The sequence below is a fragment of the Orbicella franksi genome, chromosome 1 (assembly GCF_964199315.1).
Source record: "Orbicella franksi chromosome 1, jaOrbFran1.1, whole genome shotgun sequence".
In the NCBI taxonomy this organism is placed as follows: Eukaryota; Metazoa; Cnidaria; class Anthozoa; order Scleractinia; family Merulinidae; genus Orbicella; species Orbicella franksi.
In genome coordinates, this window is record NC_138145.1 from 9181661 (window position 1) to 9206660 (window position 25000).

The window sequence follows — 25000 nt, forward strand, 5'->3', positions numbered from 1 at the left end:
CTTGATCTCTAGCACGTTACTATGGCAGCCGGATATCGTACCCAGATCCTGCTCTTAAGCCACATGTGTGACATCGTGACATCACAAACCTGAAAGGTGGATGAGCGCAAGCGTGTCGAGCAGGAAGACATCGAGAAAAAGGTGGGTATTTTCACATTCTGAATAGTATTCTAGCTAAAACTAGAAATCTAATTTCAAAGAGAGGTTTTCTGGTCGTATCGTGGATTCTTAGACGGTGGCGAATCGAATGGTCTTTTCGAGAATGACTTTGCAGCATTCTTCGTGCGAACCAGGACTTTCTTTAATATATATCTCTAAGGAAAAGCGAGGGCGACTTGACAGGATTTAATCATATTTACGTCAGGCCTTCGTGACTCCTGCAGTTCTCAAAGTAATTTCTTATTAGGCGCTCAGCTCTTCACGGATACTCTTGAGATTGTGTTTCCGTACATCCTGGGCTCGGCGTTGTCGATTCGCCACCGCCTAAGAATCCACGATACGATCAGGAAACCTTTCTTTGAAATTAAATTTCTTGTTTTAGCTAGAATGCCATTCAAAATGTGAAAAATAGTCACCTTTTTCTCGATGTCTTTGTGGTCGTCATCGACACCCTTGCGCTCAACCATGTCACACACGTGGATCTGAGTACGAGATCAGGCTGCCATAGTAACGTGCCAGAGATGAAGGCTGGTTTTTTTTTTAACCATGACGAGATTCATGCAATTCTGAAATTCGCAGCAGGGTATGGGTTCTAATTTCCGGTGGGTTGTGTTACGAGATCGAAAATTCTGTCATCGCTGTGTAGTTTGCGGTAATCGACCTGTCACGCATCTCACCGCAAGAGTAAAAGAAGAAGACCAGATATGGCAAGCCGTTTGTGGCAAAATTCAACCCTTGCAATATATGTTTAATCCTTTAAATAATGGTTTTATTTAAACATATAAAAAGGCATTCAATCCAATGGCAAATAAAATTTTTGGTTCAATTCAATCTTTTAATTTTCATGATTCAATCCAATACCTCGAATATTGATTCAATCCAATACCTCGAATAATGATTCAATCCAATACCTCGAATAATGATTCAATCCAATACCTCGAATATTGATGCAATCCAATACCTCGAATAATGATTCAATCCAATACCTCGAATATTGATGCAATCCACCTCGAATATTGATGCAATCTTCCTGGGCCGAGCGCGGCCAACAGGAACGAGAGTAACTGAGCACTAGAGAGCACTGAAAACATGGCGGGCGAAGGAGAACTAGATTTAGAAGTCAAGTTTCCTAAGTTTCTTGCAGACGTCTTGGATAAAACGGAAATAATTTTTGAGAATTTTGACTCAGAAGTTGCAGAAGCGCACGCCGAAGTTCTTGATCAAACCATTAGTCTGCTTAGGTAAATGAGGCATTGCTACAACCGAGACACAAGGGACACGGAGAATTTAGATTCCATTACTGTCGCTTTTGTAGATGTTGTCAGTGTGTTGTGTAGCAGAGCTATTACTCCGTCAATTTTTACTGCGGAATCCATTACGATAGAAAGCGAAAAAAGCGGAAATCATGCAAGACCATTTCTAATAATTTCTAATAATTTGTACTTAAAATTCCTGTTGAGGTGCTTGAGAAACTTTAAGGACTAGGATTCATCTGGACAACGATAACAGAGATGATTGGAGTTTCGAGATGGACAATTCACAGAAGAGTAACAGACGGTATGGCTTAGAAGATATGAGGGGTTTCGACAGCTTACCTGATAAGGAACCGAAATCAGTCAAGAGTACATTTCTAACCACGGAAGTGCTACTGGATATAACTTCATTGCCGGTTTCTTTAAGTCCATTGGGTTACGGGCTCAACGGAGAAGAATAAGAGAAAGGTTAACAAAATTAGATCCCCAAATTACTGTCTTGAGATGGGGTGCGTAAATTCGCTTTGGCATCTGGATGGACATCACTCTCTGATCCGATAGAAAATACTAATTCACGGCTGTATAGACGGAATTCCTCGGAGAATAACGTTTTTGAAATGTAGTGCCAACAATAAAGCAGAAACAGTTCTTGAATTGTTTCTGGATGCCGCTAAGAGAGACGGCTAATTTTGGTCTTTGAGAGTACAAGTATATCATGGTGTTGAAAACGTTGGTGTGTGCGATACAATGGTGCAGGTTAGAAGACAGGAGAGGGGCAGCTTCACTGCAGGGCCATCAACACAACCAACGAACTGAAAGATTGTGGAGGGATGTTTTCCGTTGTGCTTCCCACGTGTACTTTTACACTTTTTATAGTATGGAATTGTCAGGCATCCTGGACACTGATAATTCAGTGTATCTTTTCACCTTAAACTTAGTTTTTCAACCAAGGATAAACCAAGCTCTTTGCCAGTTCACTGAAGCTTTCAACCACCAAAATGTAAGAACAGAAAAAAAACTGGTTGCCATACCAAATGTGGTTTATCATATGATGCAGCCTGAAAACCCCCTTTCAAATGGAAAGTCATATGATTTTGAATACTATGGTGATGATCCTGATGGTCCAACTCCATTGGACTGTGATGACAATGTTGTAGTTGAAGAAATTGACCTGGGACAACATGATTCAGTGCAGTCATTTGTATTGGAAAGGGTAGATCCCTTAAGAGAATCAAGTCAAATGGGAGTAGACAACTTCCAAGAGGCTCTAGAACTTGTGACAGTTAAACTTGGGCAACTGACAGTTGCATAATACTACATGTGTGGGCTGGGTAAAGGAGATTATGGCCCCACTAAAGTATTTTTTCAACTCAATTCACAACAGAAAACCTCACCCTGTATCAAGTAAATTATTTTCTCATCTTTCTTTTCATTGATATACAAAACTCGGAAACTGCTTGAATTACAGAATGCCTAACGTCTAGCTAGCAACACAACTAAACTGAAGAGAAATCAGGACATTTTATAACTGCCATGTGCACTACTCTGCCTTGTAGATTTTTCAGGTGCTTATCAAAACAGATGTTAAAATGTTGCAATGTTAATTTGTTATCTTATTTTCAAAAGTACCCAGGACACAAGACTAAATTATTGGTGCAATGGCATAATGGCTACTAACAGGTCTCATGTCACTAGCCAAAACTAACTTTGCACCAGCCAGCCTTTTTAATACACAGTTTCACTGACTTTTTTATAAGAGTGGTCAATCTTGGACATTTCTTGTTGCATCTAAAATGTTAATAATAATCACTAAGAAAATTTCACTCCCACAAACACGAATCCTGCTTTTCTTGAATATGCTTACCGGTATGTTCAATCTCTGATGTACTTCTATCAGTGCTACCATTTTCTTTTATCTCCATTTAATAGTTAAATATTTATATGCTTATTGAGGCAATTATTTCCGTGAAATCCACTCATAGTTTCCCTGTTTTCATTAGTTTCTATCCTCTTCAGTTTTTACTTTCTCAGGATAATTTTCAATTTTGTTTTCATCCAGTAGACCAGTACTCCATTCCATCATGATTGTCACAATGGCTAGTGAAAGTGCAAAATCTACTATTCAAAACTGAAATGTGTGGCTAGTGGGCAGTAGTGTTAGCCTTGAGCCCTGGGTACTCAATAATATTCACAACAAATTGGTGCAATGTTTGTCATAGAATATCAAGAAAAACATCGCTTTTAGGAAAGAAGTACCACAGGTGGGTTAACTAAAGCAAAACATGAGACAACAACATTGAAAAACTTAAAACACATCCCAATGTTCAATGATTGCTGTCTTGTAAAATGTAAAGGTTCTTATTTCAAAAATAACATAAAGCCAGGTTTACACAAGCAGTTTTTGTGAGAAAAATGTTTGACTGTCTACATAGCACAGCAAAAATTTTGTTTACAGTTCAAAGTTTAGTGTGCCAGTAATGATTGGACAGCAGAAATATGCACAATACTAAAGACCAATGTGGTAGCACAATTTGCCACAGTTTATGTTATTTGCCACCAAAAGCTAGCACACACAGCTTTTAATAAACAAATATGTTTGTCACATAAAAATTGGTTAACTTACATCTACAAAAGCGACAGTAATGGAATCTAAATTCTCCGTGTCCCTTGTGTCCCGGTTGTAGCAATGCCTCATTTACCTAAGCAGACTAATGGTTTGATCAAGAACTTCGGCGTGCGCTTCTGCAACTTCTGAGTCAAAATTCTCAAAAATTATTTCCGTTTTATCCAAGACGTCTGCAAGAAACTTAGGAAACTTGACTTCTAAATCTAGTTCTCCTTCGCCCGCCATGTTTTCAGTGCTCTCTAGTGCTCAGTTACTCTCGTTCCTGTTGGCCGCGCTCGGCCCAGGAAGATTGCATCAATATTCGAGGTATTGGATTGAATCATTATTCGAGGTATTGGATTGAATCAATATTCGAGGTATTGGATTGAATCAATATTCGAGGTATTGGATTGAATCATTATTCGAGGTATTGGATTGAATCAATATTCGAGGTATTGGATTGAATCATTATTCGAGGTATTGGATTGAATCAATATTCGAGGTATTGGATTGAATCAATATTCGAGGTATTGGATTGAATCAATATTCGAGGTATTGGATTGCATCAATATTCGAGGTATTGGATTGAATCATTATTCGAGGTATTGGATTGAATCAATATTCGAGGTATTGGATTGAATCATTATTCGAGGTATTGGATTGAATCAATATTCGAGGTATTGGATTGCATCAATATTCGAGGTATTGGATTGAATCAATATTCCAGGTATTGGATTGAATCAATATTCCAGGTATTGAATTGAATCATGAAAATTAAAAGATTGAATTGAACCAAAAATTTTATTTGCCATTGGATTGAATGCCTCTTTATATGTTTAAATAAAACCAGTATTTAAAGGATTAAACATATATTGCAAGGGTTGAATTTTGCTACAAACGGCTTGCCATAACCAGACAAGAAATAGTCATGCATTGCGAATGGTTAATTATTATGACAGCGATAATAACATTTAAGATTGAGCGCCGGAGAGAATGGTCGTATGTGAACTATTATCCGTATTCACGAGTGTTCGGATACTACGCAAACCGGACGCAATTTCGCGTGAATTGTCTTACAGACCGAATCCTATAACTACCGTAGCAAGAACAGTTTATCCATGGTATTGTTGAAGTTTGCACCGACCTTACCAAATCGATCACATTTGGCGCCAAGGTCGATGGACCTCGATGGTTCGGCTCGGAAAGAAAAAGGTATACGGTCGGTTTCCACTAGTTCTGGCATTCTTGCTAACCCAATTCGACGGTAAAAATCTACAAGGCGATGAAGGATCGTTTCAGTGGAGTTCAAAACAATCAAACTTTGATAAATTCCCTTCCAATCGATGAAATGGCGAGAACTGGTGAGATTTCCGCCTACTTGCTCGAGACGCCGCCACCTTCACCAGAAAATATAAAGCGTGTTCAAGCCCTGCAATGTCGAAGCAAGTCTGGTTAAACAATCGTTGGAAGCCTTGAAAGAGTTCGAAAAATGCTAAATGGTCCTAGGATCAATCCTCGGCTAAAAATGAAGTGAGTGTAAGTCCTCATTGCATCACAGCGAGTAAGTCTATTGTTGTCATTGTCACTAAAACACAATTGTCACAGTGACTGTAGTTTCAAACACTACGCAACGGCTAAATTAAGCATTTTTTTCGCCCTGCCTATTCAAGGTTACACATCTATTGAATTTTGACCACTAGATACACTTTAAAATATTTTAAATGTTCATTTTATTACTAATTGATTACTAATTTATTATTAAAATATTACTAAACTTGAGAATTTAATTTTGATTTGGCACCAAATATTGTTAAGCCTCATCCCTGAAGCAAGAGAGCAGCTTAGCCTCTCTAGGCTGTGGTTCTGTAAGAATTTATTCTCCGGGTGTTTCATATGGAACTAACCGTCAAGCTTATTTAAATATACTTTCATGCATAATTTTGAGGATTTAAATTTTAATTGTGTTGACACCTAAATGATATTGTTTTGGCTTAATCCCTGAAGCAGCAGAGCAGCTTAGCCTCTTTAGGCTGTGGTTCTGTGAGAATTCATTCTCCAGGTGTTTCATTGGGAAGAAAAAGTCAGGCTTACTGAAATTAAACATTAATACATAATTTTTGATCAATGATTTAAATCTTAATTGTTTCGATACCAAAACAATATTGTTTAGCTTAATCCCTGAAGCAGCAGAGCAGCTTAGCCTCTTTAGGCTGTGGTTCTGTGAGAATTTATTCTCCAGGTGTTTCATTGGGAACTAAGAGTCAAGCTCATTTAAATATACTTTCATGCATAAAGTTGAGGATTTAAATCTTACAGTAATTGTATTGACACCCAAATGATATTGTTTGGCTCAATCCCTGAAGCAGCAGAGCAGCTTAGCCTCTTTAGGCTGTGGTTCTGTGAGAATTTATTCTCCGGGTGTTTCATTGGGAACTAACAGTCAAGCTCATTTAATATATTTTAATGCTTTTGAGGATTTAAATCTTAAATTATTTTATTGACACCCAAATGATATTGTTTGGCTCAATCCCTGAAGAAGCAGAGCAGCTTAGCCTCTTCAGGCTGTGGTTCTGTGAGAATTCATTCTCCGGGTGTTTCTTTGGGAACTAACAGTCAAGCTCATTTAATATATTTTAATGCTTTTGAGGATTTAAATCTTAAATTATTTTATTGACACCCAAATGATATTGTTTGGCTCAATCCCTGAAGAAGCAGAGCAGCTTAGCCTCTTCAGGCTGTGGTTCTGTGAGAATTTATTCTCCGGGTGTTTCATTGGGAACTAACAGTTAAGCTCATATAATATATTTTAATGCTTTTGAGGATTTAAATCTTAAATTATTTTATTGACACCCAAATGATATTGTTTGGCTCAATCCCTGAAGAAGCAGAGCAGCTTAGCCTCTTCAGGCTGTGGTTCTGTGAGAATTCATTCTCCGGGTGTTTCTTTGGGAACTAACAGTCAAGCTCATTTAATATATTTTAATGCTTTTGAGGATTTAAATCTTAAATTATTTTATTGACACCCAAATGATATTGTTTGGCTCAATCCCTGAAGAAGCAGAGCAGCTTAGCCTCTTCAGGCTGTGGTTCTGTGAGAATTCATTCTCCGGGTGTTTCTTTGGGAACTAACAGTCAAGCTTATTTAAATATACTTTCATGCATAATTTTGAGGTTTTAAATCTTAATTGTACTGACACCCAAATGGCATTGTTTGGCTTAATCCCTGAAGCAGCAGAGCAGCTTAGCCTCCTTAGGCTGTGGTTCTGTGAGAATTTATTCTCTGGGTGTTTCATTGGGAACTAACAGTCAAGCTCATTTAATATATTTTAATGCTTTTGAGGATTTAAATCTTAAATTATTTTATTGACACCCAAATGATATTGTTTGGCTCAATCCCTGAAGAAGCAGAGCAGCTTAGCCTCTTCAGGCTGTGGTTCTGTGAGAATTCATTTTCCGGGTGTTTCTTTGGGAACTAACAGTCAAGCTTATTTAAATATACTTTCATGCATAATTTTGAGGTTTTAAATCTTAATTGTACTGACACCCAAATGGCATTGTTTGGCTTAATCCCTGAAGCAGCAGAGCAGCTTAGCCTCCTTAGGCTGTGGTTCTGTGAGAATTTATTCTCCGGGTGTTTCATTGGGAACTAACAGTCAAGCTCATTAAATTATACTTTCATGCATAATTTTGAGGATTTAAATCTTAATAGTTTGCCTGGAATAATGAAATACAGTTGTCATTATTAAATGTGATTTATCTGAGCTGAGCAGAAGAAAAATCCAGGAAACTGAGAGATTAGTGTACCATTAGTCCCTTTAATATCTTTTATGCTGTTTGACGATGTACTTTTCCAACATAGAGTCCCACAGTTAGTATCCATAAGTGAAAGTGTCCAACACGGGACACCATAATTTATTAGTTCGCAACACTCCCAAGTTTCTGTACCTTGCCCTTCTCACCAATTATTATTTCAGAGAGTGAAGAGAGGCTTGCTTTGTAGTTTTCTTTTTCTTTGTAGCTTCCAGGGCAGCACGACCTCACAGTTGAGGAGACGACCCTTTTCTCGTTCGAGTGCAAGCGACTTAAAGGGGATACGAGGCTTGACAGTTTCTCTTTTTTCTTATATCATCACACGCAAGTCGCGCTTTTTGCTCACCTCGCCCTTGACCATGTTGACTGTCTCTTTGCCAGGATAATTTAAAAGTTCTACATTTCTCGGCCCTGGTAATTAGAACGTGATGGTGTCAACTCATTGTGCGGCAATTTTCTAAAAATTTGCGGCACAATTTAAGTACTTAAAAGTACTTACCGGGAGCATTGGGATTGTGCGTAAAGCCGATTCCCTCCGCTATTTCTGTCAGCCGTTCCAAATACTGCAGATCACGCTCTTTCAGAAGGCGAGGATGAACTTTCGGAGCTGTTTTATTTGGTAACGAAAACTCAGTTCTGCTTGGTGTATCATTTCCAGGTTGCTTTGTGTCGAAATGTTTTTCTAATGACTTCCTTATTTTAGATTCCTTTTAACAAAGGGGACATGTCACGTAGATCTAAGAACAAGTAGAGCCAAACTTATGATTTCGTCACTTCTCCAAACGAAAATCTCTTGCTGTCGAAACTAAGAAACTCCGTACAAATCTTAGCACCATAGATCTTAACTGGTAAAAGGGGACTGAGCCGTAGGAGCAGTATTTACCGCTTTAGAAAGGTTTGTAATGTCCATTAAGTGATCAGTCTATCCAGAGTTCCGGCCAGATTTAAAGGCTATTGTTTAGATTTGTGAATAGAATAGTACGCCGTTATACTTAGTAAAAATACCTGTTGAAATTCTTGTTCTTACTTTATTTCGAGCGGTTCGTGTGCCATATTTTGCGAGTTATTTTGAATAGAAAGAAGCGTTGGCAAAAAAAACTCACTCCTGACCAATCAAACATTAATTGAACAGCGAATTTAATTCCTGCGATGCCCAAGGACACCGTGTTGTTTTGTTTACAGCGAAGAAGCGTCCTCTATTAACAAATACATTTACCGGCATCTGAAGCGGCACGTTTTTCAATTTATCCGCTGAATAATCTCTGTGTTTTGTCTTTGCAGATAAATAAGAAAAATGAAAATGTCTGTTTGTGCCCTTGTTTCTGAGCCTGTATTCATTCGATCAACTTGACGGGTTCGTGTTTCTGTTGTCAGATCGCGGTCTGATTAAATTGATTTCTTAACACGTCTCTTGTGAAGAGGCGTCAAGGAATTTCATTCCCACTGTTAAGCTACGTGTCGAATAAACTAGGACCCCTGCCGATGTTCTACGGTTCAACCGTAGAACATCGGCAGGGGTCCATGATTTCAGATCCTCATGAATCTCGTAGTGTTAAGAATTATTCATCGAAGTGGAGGTGGATAGTGGTGGATATTTATCGAGCCGCAAAGCAGCGAGGTAAATATCCATCACTTTCACCGACACTGAGGAAAATAATTGTTTTAGTAGTAATAATAATAATAATAATAATAATAATAATAATAATAATAATAATAATAATAATAATAATAATAATAATAATATATACCACACAAGCTGAATATAGTATATACCACACAAGCTGAATAATTAGCGGACCAAAACGTTATTTTATGTGCGACAAGCGGTTGGAAATTATAAAATCTCTCGCGCCGGCTGCTCGGAGGTGATTAGTACTTGCTAATCACCTCCGAGTTAACCAATCAGAGCGCGCGAAAAGCACTATTCACTTGTGCGGTATATACTAATTTCATCTATTGACTTCTTATTTTACTCGTTTCGGTCGTTTCGTTCGTTTCGGTGGTTTTGTTTCGCTCGTTTCGGTGGTTTCGTCTCGTTGTTTCGGGTTTTAGTACATGCCGAACTGAAACTAGTAGACAAAAGTCGATATCACAAGTAAACCCAGAAAGTCAGTATTTCCCAGTCACACAGCAAGTATGGCCGCCTTACCACCACGTAGTGTTGGACTTGTTGTGGTCGAATCATCGACATCTGCACTTCTAGTACTATCGGCTATCCTCGGCAATTTACTGCTTCTCGTTTCTTTGTACAGAAAGCCTCGTTTGAAGAGTTCAACTGGCATTTTGGTTGCAGCTTTGGCGATGACTGATCTACTCAACGCTTTCATTCCCGGAGCCCTATTCTGGTCCTCTCTTACGAAAGGAAAGATGTCTCTTAGTAATTTTGGTTGTCAGATAAGTGGCTTCTTCATGCACTTTTTGACTTATGTATCCATTGCGACTATGGTTCTAACAGCCATCAATCGATATGTTTGTGTTTTGAAGCCCAACGTGTACAGAAAAGCTTTCAGTTATCACCGATCGATGCTGTACATTGCTTTCCTGTGGGTATTTGTAGCAGTGGTTGTCTTTCTCCCTATACTTTCTGGTTCCTCCACATTTGCTTTCAATCCCGTCATGGCCGCGTGTGCAATGAAATTTACCACAACAAACGCAGAGATTGGCTACACGTTCTTCATCGTGACCTTTTTTGTGGTTTGCTGCTTGATAATCATATCGGTGTGCTACTTTCGCGTGTCCCGATTCATCCGCCATCACAACGTGAACACCACCTCGCAGCTGTCGAGGCAAGAGATCAACTTGACCAAGGCGTTGTTCGTTCTCGTGTTTTCGTTTGCGGCGTTATGGATACCTGCTTTCTTGATGATTGTCCTGAGCCGTCTGGTGCTGAAGGCTAAACTTCCCCGTCAGTTCGTTCTGGTCGTGCCTTACCTCATTTATTTGAGCAGCGCTTTAAATCCGTGGATATACGGTGTCATGTGTCCGGCTGTTCGTAGCAAGATGAAGAAGACTTTTTTTGCATGGAAGGGACATGGCTCAACCGTCCCTGTCGGACCTGAAATAATTGCCGCTCGCCCCTTGGAACCAGCCCGACCAACAAGTGAAATTATTAGCCACATGAGTGTTTTGCCAAACGTGACTTCCTAACAAGCTGCAGAAATACCCAGATTCATGCACAAAGGAAACTATGGCGAGGAACAATTTGCAAGCCACAGCAGTCGGAGAATGTACTTTTTGAAAAACTATCGTGGCTTAGTATTTTAAAGTACTTTCTTTATTTTTGTGCACTTACTGACTCTTTCACTTTTTCGTTCTTTTCTCCGGCTTTTAATAACTATTTATGATGTGTATGACACACCTGTTACCAGCTTTTCGGTACCAAACTAAGGACAAAACCTGAGTGTTTTCAGCTGATACTACTGCATAAGGTGTTTTCAAATTTGTATGATAACCTTTCTGAATGAGTTACTTTGTATGAGTTTTTTAGTTTAAAATTTCGCAAAAAATGGCTTCAGCATGGAAACGAGGCTCAGAATAAGATCCTTTAAGTATACGGTTGAGATCGTTTAATCAGTACTTCAGATATTTCATGTAAGGAAAACATTTGTATTTCTCCTCAAAGTTGTTAGAGGTAGAAATTTTTGTCAGGATTACACGAAAAACTAAAAACAACCAACGGTGCCATTCACATTGCATCATGGGTAAATCCAAGATGGCGCCACTCTTGACAGGTATGTAGGGCTCATTTGTGCTCAAATTTTGGTTGCTTATACAAACGTGAAAGGTTTTAAGGGAATAAATAAACAGTAGGCATCTAGAGAAACGTTTAGAGAAATCAATTAACTAAATGTTAAGCTGATAGTGTCGATTTTGGACAAGAAACTTACAGACCTTCGAAATAGGCATTCGAGTATAATTCGTCATTTAATACGACAGGTGTAGCAGTAGATGACATAATGAGAGATTTTGAAAAATTTGGAGTTTGAAATGCATCAAAAGGAAAATGATATGAAATAATAGTTTTCCTTTGATATGAGGGCCATTTCATACATCGCCAAAGATGATTTCATACATTCATGATATAGTGACTAAGCTAATTTACAATGACTAGTGCGGATGGTCTTTTGTACTGCTTTTGTTGTTTATATAAAATCATTTTTGGTGAAGAGCGAACTTCTGAATAAATAATTGCAAACTTCAGCGTTTAAATTAAACCCGTTTAAACTGAGTGGCTTTTTAAAACGTTTAAGTCTTAATATTGACGTAGAACCTGGCATGACTGAATAGGTGGCACAAAAAGAGGAAATGACACGCCTGAAGAACAAAACAGCGATCGAAAGCGATCACGTTCAGAACATTCCAGTTGTGCATGTATTATTCACTGTACTGACGATGATACGGAACTAGTCAGTCCAAAAGATGAGGAGTCCTGGAACACATTTGTAAGAGCAGCTGCTGTTCGTAAACGTAAACCACTTCTCGATACTGCTGAGACATTAAATGAAGGAGAAATCCCAAGCATTTACTATCACAGAAAATATTGTAGCGTGTTTAGAATTACCATAAAAAAGCTCGGCGAATCGCTAGAAGATGAGTTGCTAATCTCGAGTCAGAAGCTTACCAAATGCTTTTCGATTACATCAGATCGGATGTTCTTGCAAACGAGAAAATAGTCAGATTGACTGAAATGACAGAACTACTTGCATCGTATCTCACGTCTTTGGGTGTTGAAGAAATCACGTTATTCACAAAGAAGCACATCAGACGAAATCTCCAGGCAGAATTTGGGGATGTCCTCCTCTTTGAAAATTTGTTAGAAACCACCAGTGTCTTCATAGTTCCTGCCAATTTGACACCACTTCAGGTAGCCAAATACATAACGACCCCTCTTCTGGAAAAACAGGACAATGCAAGCCAATCTTCTCGGAACGAAAATATACACCGGGCTGCTATTTTTTTTCTTTTTTTAAATTTATTTATTTAAAGTAACACGTCTTTAACAAATTACACGTATCACAAATTACAAATTACAATAACAAAGTACTCTGGTATGGCTACTCCGATACTAGAATGTACATTACTTATTTACACCAGGTGTTACTTACTTACATTAGGAAAACGAATAAAATAAAGTAGTCAATTAATTCTGACAACATACATTAGCTACCAAACAGGACAAAAAACAAGAAAGAAAAAAAAAGAGAAAGAAAAAAATAAAAGGAGAGGAAAACTTAAAATTACAAAATAAACAAAAAAGTAAACAAACAAGTAATAGCGCTGGGAATGGGCAGAGGAACGATTTCTAATCTTGATTAATTTAATACAATTAAAAGTAACTTTGTCTGCAAAGTTTGTGAAGAGCATTGTCACGTTACGAGTACTTTTTCGGTGTTAATTTACAACTTTTCAACTTTGTGTTTATAATTGGTTCTAGCAATAAATTTGGTTAGTACAAGTGAACTGTTGTTTAGTTTACTTACATGCATATAGAATTTCATGATAAACCATTCCCTTATAAATGACGGTTTCCCATCAACTAAGATATGTTTGTTATTAAAGAGAATGGTGTGGGTTCCTTGATCATAACTGTACAGTCTTGATTTCATCAAATGCAATAAGTATGTTTCGATAGAATGTTGGAATGTGTCTTAAATATTTGACATCGTAGTTACATCGAAGCAGGAAATTGAGACCTCCGTGTTTGTAAAAAAAAGTAGTCCGGTACTACTTTCCAATTCTTCCTGAATTTTACAAACAAATTATTCATCATTGGCAAGAAATCGTGTCTACGACACCTCACAGCAAGACCGAGATACTGTCTCAGACAATCTGGAACAACAAATTCATTACGATTGACAAAAAAAATGGTATATCTACCTCATTGGCACCGAGCAGGTATAAAGCAAATTTCAGACCTTTTTGACGAGCATGAAAATTGCTTCCTGCCTTTCCTTTCCTTGCGCAATAAATACACGTTAATTCTGGCGACTCTACTACACCCCCGTCGCCAAAATCTGTACTATAACGTGCAAGATGTTATACGACAAACTGTTAACCTTAGAAAATCTTCCTCCTCCCACTTCAGAAAAAAAATTCTTATCATAGGGCATCGCAAAAAGGAATCTAAATACATTTTTTTTTATCCTCTGCGGTTCACAGCCACAGAAGAAGTTAAATTGGTAATGTTTCAGCACAAAATTATACACAACATTTTAGCGACGAACAGTATATTATACAAAATGAACAAGGTTGCCTCCCCATCCTGCCCTTTCAGTCCCTCTGATAGTCAAAACATACGTCATTTGTTTATTAGTTGCCCACGAGCGTCTTCCTTTTGGTAAAAGTTCCAAAGTTGGTATTCTACCGTAAGTAACGCGAGTTTACTTTTCTCCGAGCCAGAGGTATTATTTGGAATTACTCGTCCTTGTACTCACCGTTTGACTCTCAACCACCTCGTAATACTAGGCAAATACTTTCTTTATATCAACGCTCTAAATAATACTATGTTCGTTTTCAGCGACTTCATCTCATTAGTGCAGGATAAAATCGAGATAGAAAAATGTATTGCTGCCACGTTGAATGGCGAAAGGGAATTTCAACAGGAGTGGAAATTCCCGCTCACCATTTAAGGCGTTTCCCTTTGTAATTAGTTGCGAGGTCTTTTTTTTTCTCTCTTTTTAGTTTGTTGGTTTTTTTTTCTATAATTAAGTAATTACATTGTATTTTAACTCCTTAAGTAACGTAATGTGTAAGTCATAATAAGTAATTATTGTGTATTGTAAGTCAGTAAGGTAATGCCAAGTATTGTAAATAGGTGTTTTTTTTTTTTTGATGTATTGTAAGTGACTTTTGTAAGACAGCAAAAGCATTAGAAATAATAGTAATAGTAATAATATCGATAATAACAATAATGTGGTGTATTGTAAGTAGGTTAGTTATTGTTGTAAGTAGAGTAAGGCAATGTAAGTAATTATGTGTTTAGCAATAAAAAAAAAAGTAAAAAAAAAAAAAAGAAAACATAGAGAACAAAATCATTTGAAGCTGCTGTGAACATTTAATTATTTCTTGTTGAGCCAACTATAGTGAAAGGGCTTTCCCTTGCCATTCAATACAATTCAATACACTGCGTGGATGCTCGTCGTCTCGCTGAAGTGTTGATATTTCGAATTTTTCAGCGCAAAGTGTTTGATCATGATCAGGAGCCATAATCGGGGACGGAGACCGTAGGCTCGCGCCATTTGTAGTATCGGGGCTGTCCCTATGATATGGGACAATTTTTCTATTTTTAGAACAAATAGCGCCATCGCGTGCCGCACACGCGCGTACATGCTGCGTGGATTTTTGCGGATGTAGCGCGGGGGAAATGGCGTCCAAAATTCCCGAAATTTTTGATATTTTTGGTCCACAGCTCAATACGTTTATGTCTACTGGAATTTTGCTTAAGTATTTTCGTCGTAAGCTGTTCCAATCTGAGTGAAGTAAGACCTTGTCGAATTTAGATATGTCCCGCTTTGTACCACTAACCAAGTTGGGTTTCCGCTGCTTCTTTTACAAGAAGTCCACATTACTCCGCTCTAAATTTCACATATAAGGAAGATTAACAGCTTTTCCATAACACAGCGAAAAACTAGTTGGATATATTTGGATATAGCGGTGTTTTATAACTTCAACGTTTCCCTCCTCTTACGGGGATTCCCTCCGCTTGCGGGGATTTCGCCAGAGTCCGTCGCGACGGAAAGAAAAAACAAAATTGCAAGTTGAGTTTCGCCTGTATTGTAAGCAACGCTTGATGTTTCATCAAGGCCCAGCAAGTTTACGTCTGTTGATACTGTTCAGTTTTGTTTGTGTAAAAATCCAATAAATTGTCTGTTGTCGATGGATAAGAGGGCCCGCGGACGCATGTTTTGTACAGTCAGTAAACATGACACATTGGACTTCCGCACTTTCTTTAATCAACTTCGAATAACGATTTCGATTTTTTTGGTCGAGTTATCAAAACTCCTTGTCTATTTATTTTCGCAGTGTAAAACTTCACCATGTTAAAGAAACACATATGATGTTAGTAGCCTTTGGCGTTAGCGAAAATTGTTGCAGCATCTCAGCACAAAAGATAACGAAAGAAATCTTTGAAAACACCGACTCGGACTTGAAAGTGCACGCGCTGCACTGTGCAAATAAGCTACTTGCACCCGTCAGGCTTCCCTTTCAAAAACTGTTGCAAACTCGCCAATCAAGCAGAAACAAGAAACCGTCAAAAACAGGTTTTGGTTTTGATTAAGTATTGTTTGAAAAACTCACAAATTAACTCGAAACTCACCTATTTCATTAGCTCAGAGCATAAAACTAGATATAAGCGCCCTGGTTCTTAGTCTCTGCCTTATTTAACGCCATCGCTGTGAAAAATCCGCTAGAGAATCTCGCAACTCTCACTGTGACCATTTGATCACGCAACGTGACAACATCCACACGCGAACCCACGACATGTTCGTGGGTCCGCGCGGATACATGTCGTCAGGATAGCGCAATTTGTTCTAAAAATAGAAAATTTGTCCTATATCATAGGTGCGCGGATCCCAAGACTTACGGTCTCCGTCCCCGATTATGGCTCCTGGTTTGATTGAATACCAATGTTCAAGGGGTGCGCTTATTCAAGGTGGAAGGGAGACCTGGCATACGGCGGCTGCGCCCGCAGCACGAGCGCAGTACGAGCAGCGAGCTGTCCTCCCGAAACGTCAAGATAACAGTCATTTTCTTCACAGCTAACAAAATGTAAAGATAATTCTAAGTTGCTTTGGCTTCTTCTAAGACTCGACTTAAGAATTCTGGGTTTAATTCGACGAGGAACAGCATATTTTGTTCAAAATGTCCAAAATGACACAACTTATATTATCCTGCATGGCGACAGCGATCGAAGAGCGAGTTGCTGAGCGCGGGCGACCTATATTTGGCGCTCAATTTAAACGTTGGAGACACAAAATGTTTCATATTTTTCACTCTATACAATCTGATATGGCTTTTGGAGTCAAAAAAATCGCTTTTCGTGAATAGTTAATGCCGTCTCTATTGAGAAAAGATGTTCGACATCAGTTGACATGCATTTGACGTCAGGACAGTAGAGATTTTCCTGCCTGCAGAATCCTGATCGGTTAATTCAAATTTCAGGCGTGCCGGCCGTATGCACGGACTCTGCTAGAAAGCACTTATTGAGAAATGTAATATTTTTTTTTTCTTAAATCACATGACTTCCACGGTAGTTCATTTTGCTTGCATCATCTTTTACATCTCCACCCTTGTTGATAACGTTCGATCTATTCGCTTAAGAAGCGCTCCAATCACATGGAAATATATACTAGGATCAATCACGGACTATGACTTAAATGAAAATAAACTGTTCAGTTTATTGTTTTAACATCAATTACTAACCGGGCTCAGTTTTAAACAAAGGCAAGGGCGCAATAAGCCAAGACTCTTAATCGTAAATTGGCTTTTAGACGGCGGTTGTTCGTTCAAACGCGGTAACCTCGCACTCAAAGCTATCATAACCTCTCTTTTGTTTTGGTACGTCAAGTGTGACGCGAAAAGAAAGCGTGAGTGGAAATATGGCCACCCCTCTCGCGCTTTTGTTTCATATCATGCTCAACCGACTTAGAAAAGAAATAGGGTTTCAGATTATTATAAATACCATTTTGTGAGGCTGCATGAGCTTCTTTTATTCTTGATTTACAATTGGGTGGGATAGATAGCGTGAAAAAATTGTATGCGTGAGAGGTTATGCAGAAATCATGTAACTATAAAGAAATAAAAGCCCTCTAAGAGGACATGTGGTTTCTGGATAGTGAATAACCACAATAATGTCCACAATAGTACAAAAAGGAGTTGCGGAGTTTTAGTTTTCATCGAAAAGTATTGGTGTGAATTTGAGTGCTTGGCTAATACGTACAAGGTGATCTGACTGCAACCGTGACAGTTTTATTGCTTCAAATGCAACTTTGAACGTAACTTTGTTGGTTTGAAAGTAGAAAATTGCGTAGATCAAAGCAAGATGAAAAGAATTTTGTTAATTGGAAATTAATATAATGATTTGTAGAAGTCATAAGTTCGCCGCCGGCCGATGGCATGTAACGAAGGTAATTGTTTAAAAGTTGGACCGATATGTCCAAGAGGGACATGTCATGTGGGGAAACATAAGCTACACTCGATCTGGCGAAAGCCCGCCCAAAATTCCGTTTAATCGGTTTCACTCGCTTCAAAATTTGGAAAGGGTATAGTTCCGAGACAGCGTCGTTTGACTTTTCAACCCGGCAGGCTTCCTTCTGTAGCGCTGGAGGAGATTCAACTGCGGCCTGAACATCGGTCAAAATTCTAATTGTCGATCGATCTGCTGAGAAAGTTGTTTCAGGTTTGACCAATTTCTACGCTAGCCTGGTAGAAAAACAAACATGATTATTCTGAAGTGGCCTAAGTACGGAAGCCCCAAAGGGACATCCATTTATTTCAAACGAGAGTTGTTTGTCGAAAATGGAGTTGGTTTTAAAAAAACAAAAACAAAAGAAATGGTAGTTTGGTTTTTCGAAAATGGGAGTTTATTTTCTAAAAATGAGAGTTTCATTTCCAGAAAATGGGGCTTTGGTTTAGGAAAATGACAAAAAAACAAAAGACATACTCCTAGTCAAAAAGCCACAGATTTTTAGTAAGTGAATGTACCTCTGAAGCTTCCGTTCAAACTGCCATATTTTAGAAAACTGACAAGCTCCCATTTTCAATTAAAACAAAACACCGATTTTTAATAGCTGGATGTTTCGTACCTGATCAGAGCTCCGTCTGTTGATAGAACAAAGAAAAGATTAGGATCGCGATATAAGGATAATTACGGGTACCGCCGAAAAACGAATAATTTAAGAGGGATTACCTTGGGTATGAAGCCCATATGGGGGATTCACTCTCCCGGTCTTAAACGAAAAAAAAAAAAAAAAAGAATTGTGTTTCAATACTTAACCAGGAACATTGCCTTGTGCCATGTTACCAAACAAAGCTTTATACACTGCCTGGAATGTCGCCGACTACCTTCGTAACACTCATCGCTATGCTAAGGCGATCGACTTCTACAAGGAATGCTTTGTACTTCTGAGACTCGTCATGGCAAACCACTTGGAAGGTACCATACCAAATGAGCCCCGTGATATCGAGAGGCAGTTGTATATGCACCTCGCTGAAGCATACTCTGAGAGCAGAAACATAGAGAAGGGCATAGAAATGAACAAAGAGTGCCTTAAGATTATCAAAGAAGCCGGAAATAAACGAAGAGAAAGTGAATGCTACGAACATATCGGTAGAATGTACTTCAATTTCGGACAGTGTGAAAAATCATTGAGTTATCACGAGAAAGCTCTCGCAATGAGGAAAAGGAAGGTGTCAGAAGCACAATCGCTTGACAGCATTTGTCTTGTGTACGCTCACTTAAACCAGTCCAGTATGAAAAGGCCTTCAGTTACGCAGAAAAAGCGCTCGAGGTCGGTGAGCAATTTGGAAACAGGGAGGCACAAGGAATAAGCAGTAATAATCTCTCTATTATATTCATCCATCTTGGGCAATACAAGAAAGCGATTGAATATCAAGAGAAAGATCTAGAAATCAGTAAGGAATCCGGTGATCGAGAAGGAGAAGGAACTTGTTATAACAATCTCGGTGGTATTTACTTTCATCTCGGGCAATTTCACAAATCTATAGAGTAGTATGAAAAGGTACTCAAAATTGTACAAGAAATTGGTTTCAGAAAAGGTGAAGGAAGAACGTACCTGAATCTCTCCAAAGCATATGTCAAACTTGGTGAGTATGCTAAATCCCTGGAATATGACGAGAAAGCTCTGGCAGCAATACGCTCTCCTGGGCATCGACATGACGAAGGAGCTGCCTGCCTTAATCAAGCTGGACTGTATCGTACTCTTGGTGAACATGAAAAGTCGTTCGAGTATTACATAGAAGCTCTCACAATCAAGGCAGCCATGGGAGACAAGAAAGGGCAAGCAAACTGCTATTAGATTATTGGTGCAGTTAATCGCGCGCACGGCCAGGATGAAATATCGCTAAAATATGAGGAACAAAGTCTCAAAATCTATACAGAAATTGGAGACTTGACTGGACAAGGAGTGTCTTTGAACAACCTCGCTGATACTTATTATTCTCAAGGACATTATGAAAAGGCGGTTGAATATTTTGAGAAAGATCTGCGAATATATATGTAAAGCAGTTGGCGACCGAAATGGGGAAGGGATATCTTGCGGCAACATTGCATGCACATTCTTCGCACTCGGTCAGCTGGAAAAGTCACCGGAGTATCAAAAAAAGGGACTTAAAATTTTGAAAGAAAGTGGATCAAGACGACACGAGCTCTGGGTCAACCAACACTTGGGCGCAACTCATGCTGTGAAGATGAATTTTCCAGAAGCAATTCATTATTTGACGGAAAGCATCAATATTCACGAGAAGATGCGAGCAGGTTTAAAAGATGAGCACAAACTCTCACTGTATGATGAGAAAATCACCAGTTACAGAATGCTTTGCTTTCTACAAATTGCTCTCAACAAACCATCTGATGCTCTCTGTACTCTGGAACAAGGAAGGCCGCGTGGCCTTGTGGACTTACTGTTGACGAAATATTGCGTTCAAGAGGTCAGCAATGCAAGAACGCTTAATTTGAGTGCCCTAAGGAAGTTTTTTACTACGCAACGAACTAACGTCCTCTTTTTGGGTACTCCAATGCGGACAATCATGCTCTGGTTTGTGAACAAGGGCGGGAAAATATCCTTTAACCGCTTTAATGAGACAGATTCTAATGGAAACGATTTTGAACATCATTTAAAAGAGTTGATAGGAAGCAATTTACATTCTCTAGACGGTGTTCAGTGCGAGGACCGTTCTTTTGCAGCGTGTTACGAAACTTCGTTGCCAGCTGTAGAAAACCGAAGTAAAGCCGAGACGACCCGGTGTGATTACAGTGGAGATGAAGAATTGAAGAAAGAAAGGCTTCATTTTTTATTCAAAATGATCATATCTCCAATTGTTGATCATATTGATGGCCCGGAGGTCCTGATTGTCCCTGAAGCACCGTTGTTAAAATTCCGTTTTCTGCCCTACAGGATTCCAGTGGGAGATACTTTTCAGAAAAAGTAAGGATCCATCTCACTCCTTCTCTAACAACACGCAAGCTCATCCAAGATTCACCAGCAGACTACCACTGCCAGACTGGAGCACTGGTTGTCGGAGATCCAAAGGTTGGTCGTGTAAATTTTAATGGAGAAGTTGTGGAGCTTTGTTCATTAGCCAAAGCCAAAGAAGAGGCGCAGATGGTTTCCGCGCTGCTGGGAGTTCGCTGTCTTCTTGTAGAGCGAGCCACAAAGGAAGAAGTTCTACGAAGGATCAAAGATGTGAGCTTAGTGCACATCGCTGCTCACGGTGATGCAGAGAGAGGAGAAATAGCTCTTGCTCCAAACAGCTCGGTCTCTGGAGTTCCCTTGAAAGACGACGTCGTGCTGACAGTGAAACAGATAGCTGAAGTTGGTATCAGAGCCAAGCTGGTAGTACTCAGCTGTTGTCACAGTGCAAGGGGGAAGATCTTAAAAGCTGAGGGAGTTGTTGGAATCGCTCGCGCCTTCTTAGGATCTGGTGCTCGGTCTGTTCTGATGTCCTTGTGGGCTGCCGACGATGAAGCAACTAAAGCTTTTATGAACATATTTTACAAGTGCCTGATCCATCGTGAAATGAGTACTAGTGAAGCGCTGCATCACGCCATTCAGAACACGAGAGAGTCATCGAAATACATAGATTTCAAGTACTGGACACCGTTTGTTTTGCTTGGAGATGATGTAAAAGTCGGCTTACATGACGTAAGTATGTTTTTAGTCTTAATTTTGTAAAATTAAAAAGTAAAAGGACTATCTACAAAAGCCTTTTGTAGCCTGGCAAAAGTGTCTTCTAAATGCTATTCTGTTGCTTCAGTCTGAGCCTAGGCCTCGTTTAGGCCTGCTAATCAGTAGCCCCCAACCCCCCCCCCCCCCTGGAAGGTAAGCCCTATACGTAACATCATTAACAAAAATTAACCCATTATTGTTAAAACGCACAGTTCATTCCGATAGTAACCCTTCGCATAAATAAGTTCGCCAAAAAAGCCTTTGGAATAATTTAAAGCTCAGGGCTTGGTATCACAGTTTTACGATATTGAATCAGAATTGTTATTGTTGTTTTTTTGTTTTTGTTTTTGACTTTTTTCTACAGTCATAAGCACAAGAGGTGATCTGTTTAGAGCGGGGTCCTTGTGCCAACAATCTCCAGTAATCTCCAGTGGGGCAATGTATTTGCGAAGAGGTGGCGACTTTCTAAAAGTATTTCCCTCGTCTCTCTCAATGTAAAAGACTGCAAGAGATGAAAACTCCTCGTCGTTGTGCCGCGTATTGGTGTTTGTAAGTTATTTGCGATCATTCTCCTCGAGATGCGCTGTACAGTACATACAGAGACTGGAAACGTAGACAGATTAAACTATAACAAAGAGCTGCGATCAAGAAAGCTTTTAACAGTCTAAGATTTTTCATTGGTTCCAGCAGGTCAGATTTCAAGTGTACGCATGTGCGTATATAAGCGTATATAATAGCTACGAATCTGGTTTCATTGTCGTTAAACTGCATACCATCCTCCCTTGCCCCCTGGCTGAGGAAACATTGACAGTCTGACAGTGAAGATGGGCCCCATAAGCTTATCTTCAAACGAGTAAAATATTGCTTCTACTGAAGTGTAAGGCGTAAAAGTTGAGTAGTTGGGATATTCAACATTCTCGCACTTTTCTCTCTCTCTCTCTCTCTCTCTCTCTCTCTCTCTCTCTCTCTCTCTCTCTCTCTCTCTCTCTCTCTCTCTCTCTCTCTCTCTCTCTCTCTCTTTAAGAACCTTTTCTTTTAAGAACGCTGAGACTGGATTTGACCAAACGTCTGCACGAAAACCTGAAGGCATTTTAATTATTTATTTTGGGTAAACAAAAAAGAAATTACAGACGGAAGAAAGACCGGTAGGGCAATCAAAACAAAACCGCCCCCCCCCCCCCCCCTTAGCTCAAGGTCTGGATCCGCCACTGCTTGCCTTGATGTCAGTATTGCAAAGTTTGTAACTTACTACAGGTGTTTGTTGGTTTTTTTGTCACAGTCTCAATTTATTTGCTGCTTGAAATTAAAATACTTATATCAGGAACAGTGCAAAGCACAGCACGTGATCAAGCACACCTTTGTTGATATAGGTTTACTATACCCTTTATTATATGTAGATTAAATGATCTGTAAAGACAAAGACTACAACAGCCTACAAGTACCGCAACTAAATGACTGATTTGTCTGCAGTATTTCAGTGTATATCGACTGAACTCGTGATTTATTAATTAGCTCGCTTGGTGTCAGTGAGGCATCATGCTCTTCAGAACTTCTCCTCTGACCTGAAAAAAGTAACAACATATTTCTTGACATTTTCGTAGCTCTTCTTTCAAGTTGTGTCAGTAAGACAAACTTTGTAAATTAAGAGCTAGCTGCTCTTTATTAACCAGGAGTCAACAAGGTAATTAAAGAATAAAAGCTACTAAAACACCGCTGACGATATCAGCTAGTTTTACCAGTTATGTTCACATGAGCTGGGAGACAACATTTAATGCAGGATGTGTATGGAAATCGAATGAAACTGGACGTAGAGACCATTCAAAATTTAATGCAGACCAATCGACAAATATTCTTTATTTTCTACGATAAGCCGATTAGATCACCATTCATCTAACATATACCACCAGGATCATCGTCCGCAGTTGAATTGATTGCTGAAATTTATTGTCACTTCGCACAACAAAGCATTTCAAAATTAGATGCGTGGAAAGCAATTTAATACATAGCATTAATGGTTTGAAAAGAACCAAATTACAAAATGTTCTACAAATAAACGAAATTCCATACAATCCCATTTAATTGTATGCCATAAAAACCATAAAAAGCCTCAATATGTGAAACTTTTACTCAGCCCTATTCTATAGACCGCTGGATGCTCCACGACATGTAGAACTCGTTTACAGGAACTGACTTGGTTCTAAATTTATTTTGTGTTCTTAAATAATTAATCTTAGTAAATAAATAAACGAATGTTATGATTGCTTGCCTATCGAGAGCCCTTTTCCAGCCACTGTTGTTTTGATGGTTTTGACCATGGTTTCCATGATTTCCATGATTTCCATGATTTCCATGGTGATTGCCGCCCCACGTGTTCCACCGTTTAGCGTTGTCTCTGCCAGCGACGTTCAGATTATCGGTGTCAATACTACAGGGAAATAAAATGGCACTTGATCAGCCTTTCTACCAATGTGCAAAGTTCAGACTGTAAGGAATTACTATTCCTCTCCCTTTAACTGAAATGGACGAAACCGTATCACGTGACACGCCTCAACGAAGTGAATTTTAACTTCCGCTCATTGGCGTCAGCCTCCGCGATCGAAAAAGCCCCTATTGCGTGAGCGTGGGAAATTAAAACAATCAGACGGCAAGAAAATCGGCTATATTTTAGATTTTGTCTCGCTTTATCAGATTTCACAAAATTCAAAGGAAAACCAAAAACACGAAACTAGCCATGTTCTAAACAAGCAGGGGACTAGGTTCAATGTATAAAACAATCGATATGGTTTTTTTCGATCAAAAATAAAGCCAACCACAACCTTTCAAAAATACATTTCGTCTTTGTGTTTGAACCAAAAATACTGATATTTGGTAAACTTACTAACTTTTAGAAGTTCGTTTAGTCGTGTTTTAATACTCGTACCAAGTTCCAGGCCCGTTTAACACATTGCTAATAAGAGTCAGCTGACCGAAAAAGAGCCAAAGACGAGAAACAAGAAGGGATGAAATAATAAAGTGACGAGCATTTAGAGTCTCGTGATCATTGACGTGTTCTGATGACGTCATCGCTGCCGTTGCTGATAAAGCCACGAAATAACTCTGTCAACTCTGACATGTCTCAATTTGACGATGTTGTATAACAAAAATGTTTCCTTAGCAACGGTTCAAGACGTGCAGTCAACGATGCCTGAACGTCTCCAAAGCAAAACAGAAGAAGAAGGAAAAATTGCTTGTTTATTTTCATAATTAAACGTGCGTTATCATTACGT

The 25000-nt window shown here is 39.0% G+C and overlaps 2 protein-coding genes and 1 pseudogene across 2 annotated transcripts in view; all 3 read left to right on the plus strand.

The window, feature by feature from the left end:
* The window catches only part of LOC145488560 (uncharacterized), a 73985-nt gene that overhangs the window by 16876 nt on the left and 32109 nt on the right, over positions 1–25000 (plus strand). The window lies entirely within an intron of this gene.
* Positions 9619–11380, plus strand: LOC145483092 (melatonin receptor type 1A-like). Its single transcript, XM_081461707.1, has one exon. It carries the CDS (start codon positions 9964–9966, stop codon positions 10972–10974), a length of 1011 nt encoding a protein of 336 aa, XP_081317833.1. The 5' UTR covers positions 9619–9963; the 3' UTR covers positions 10975–11380.
* Positions 19764–21866, plus strand: LOC145483102 (tetratricopeptide repeat protein 28-like; annotated as a pseudogene).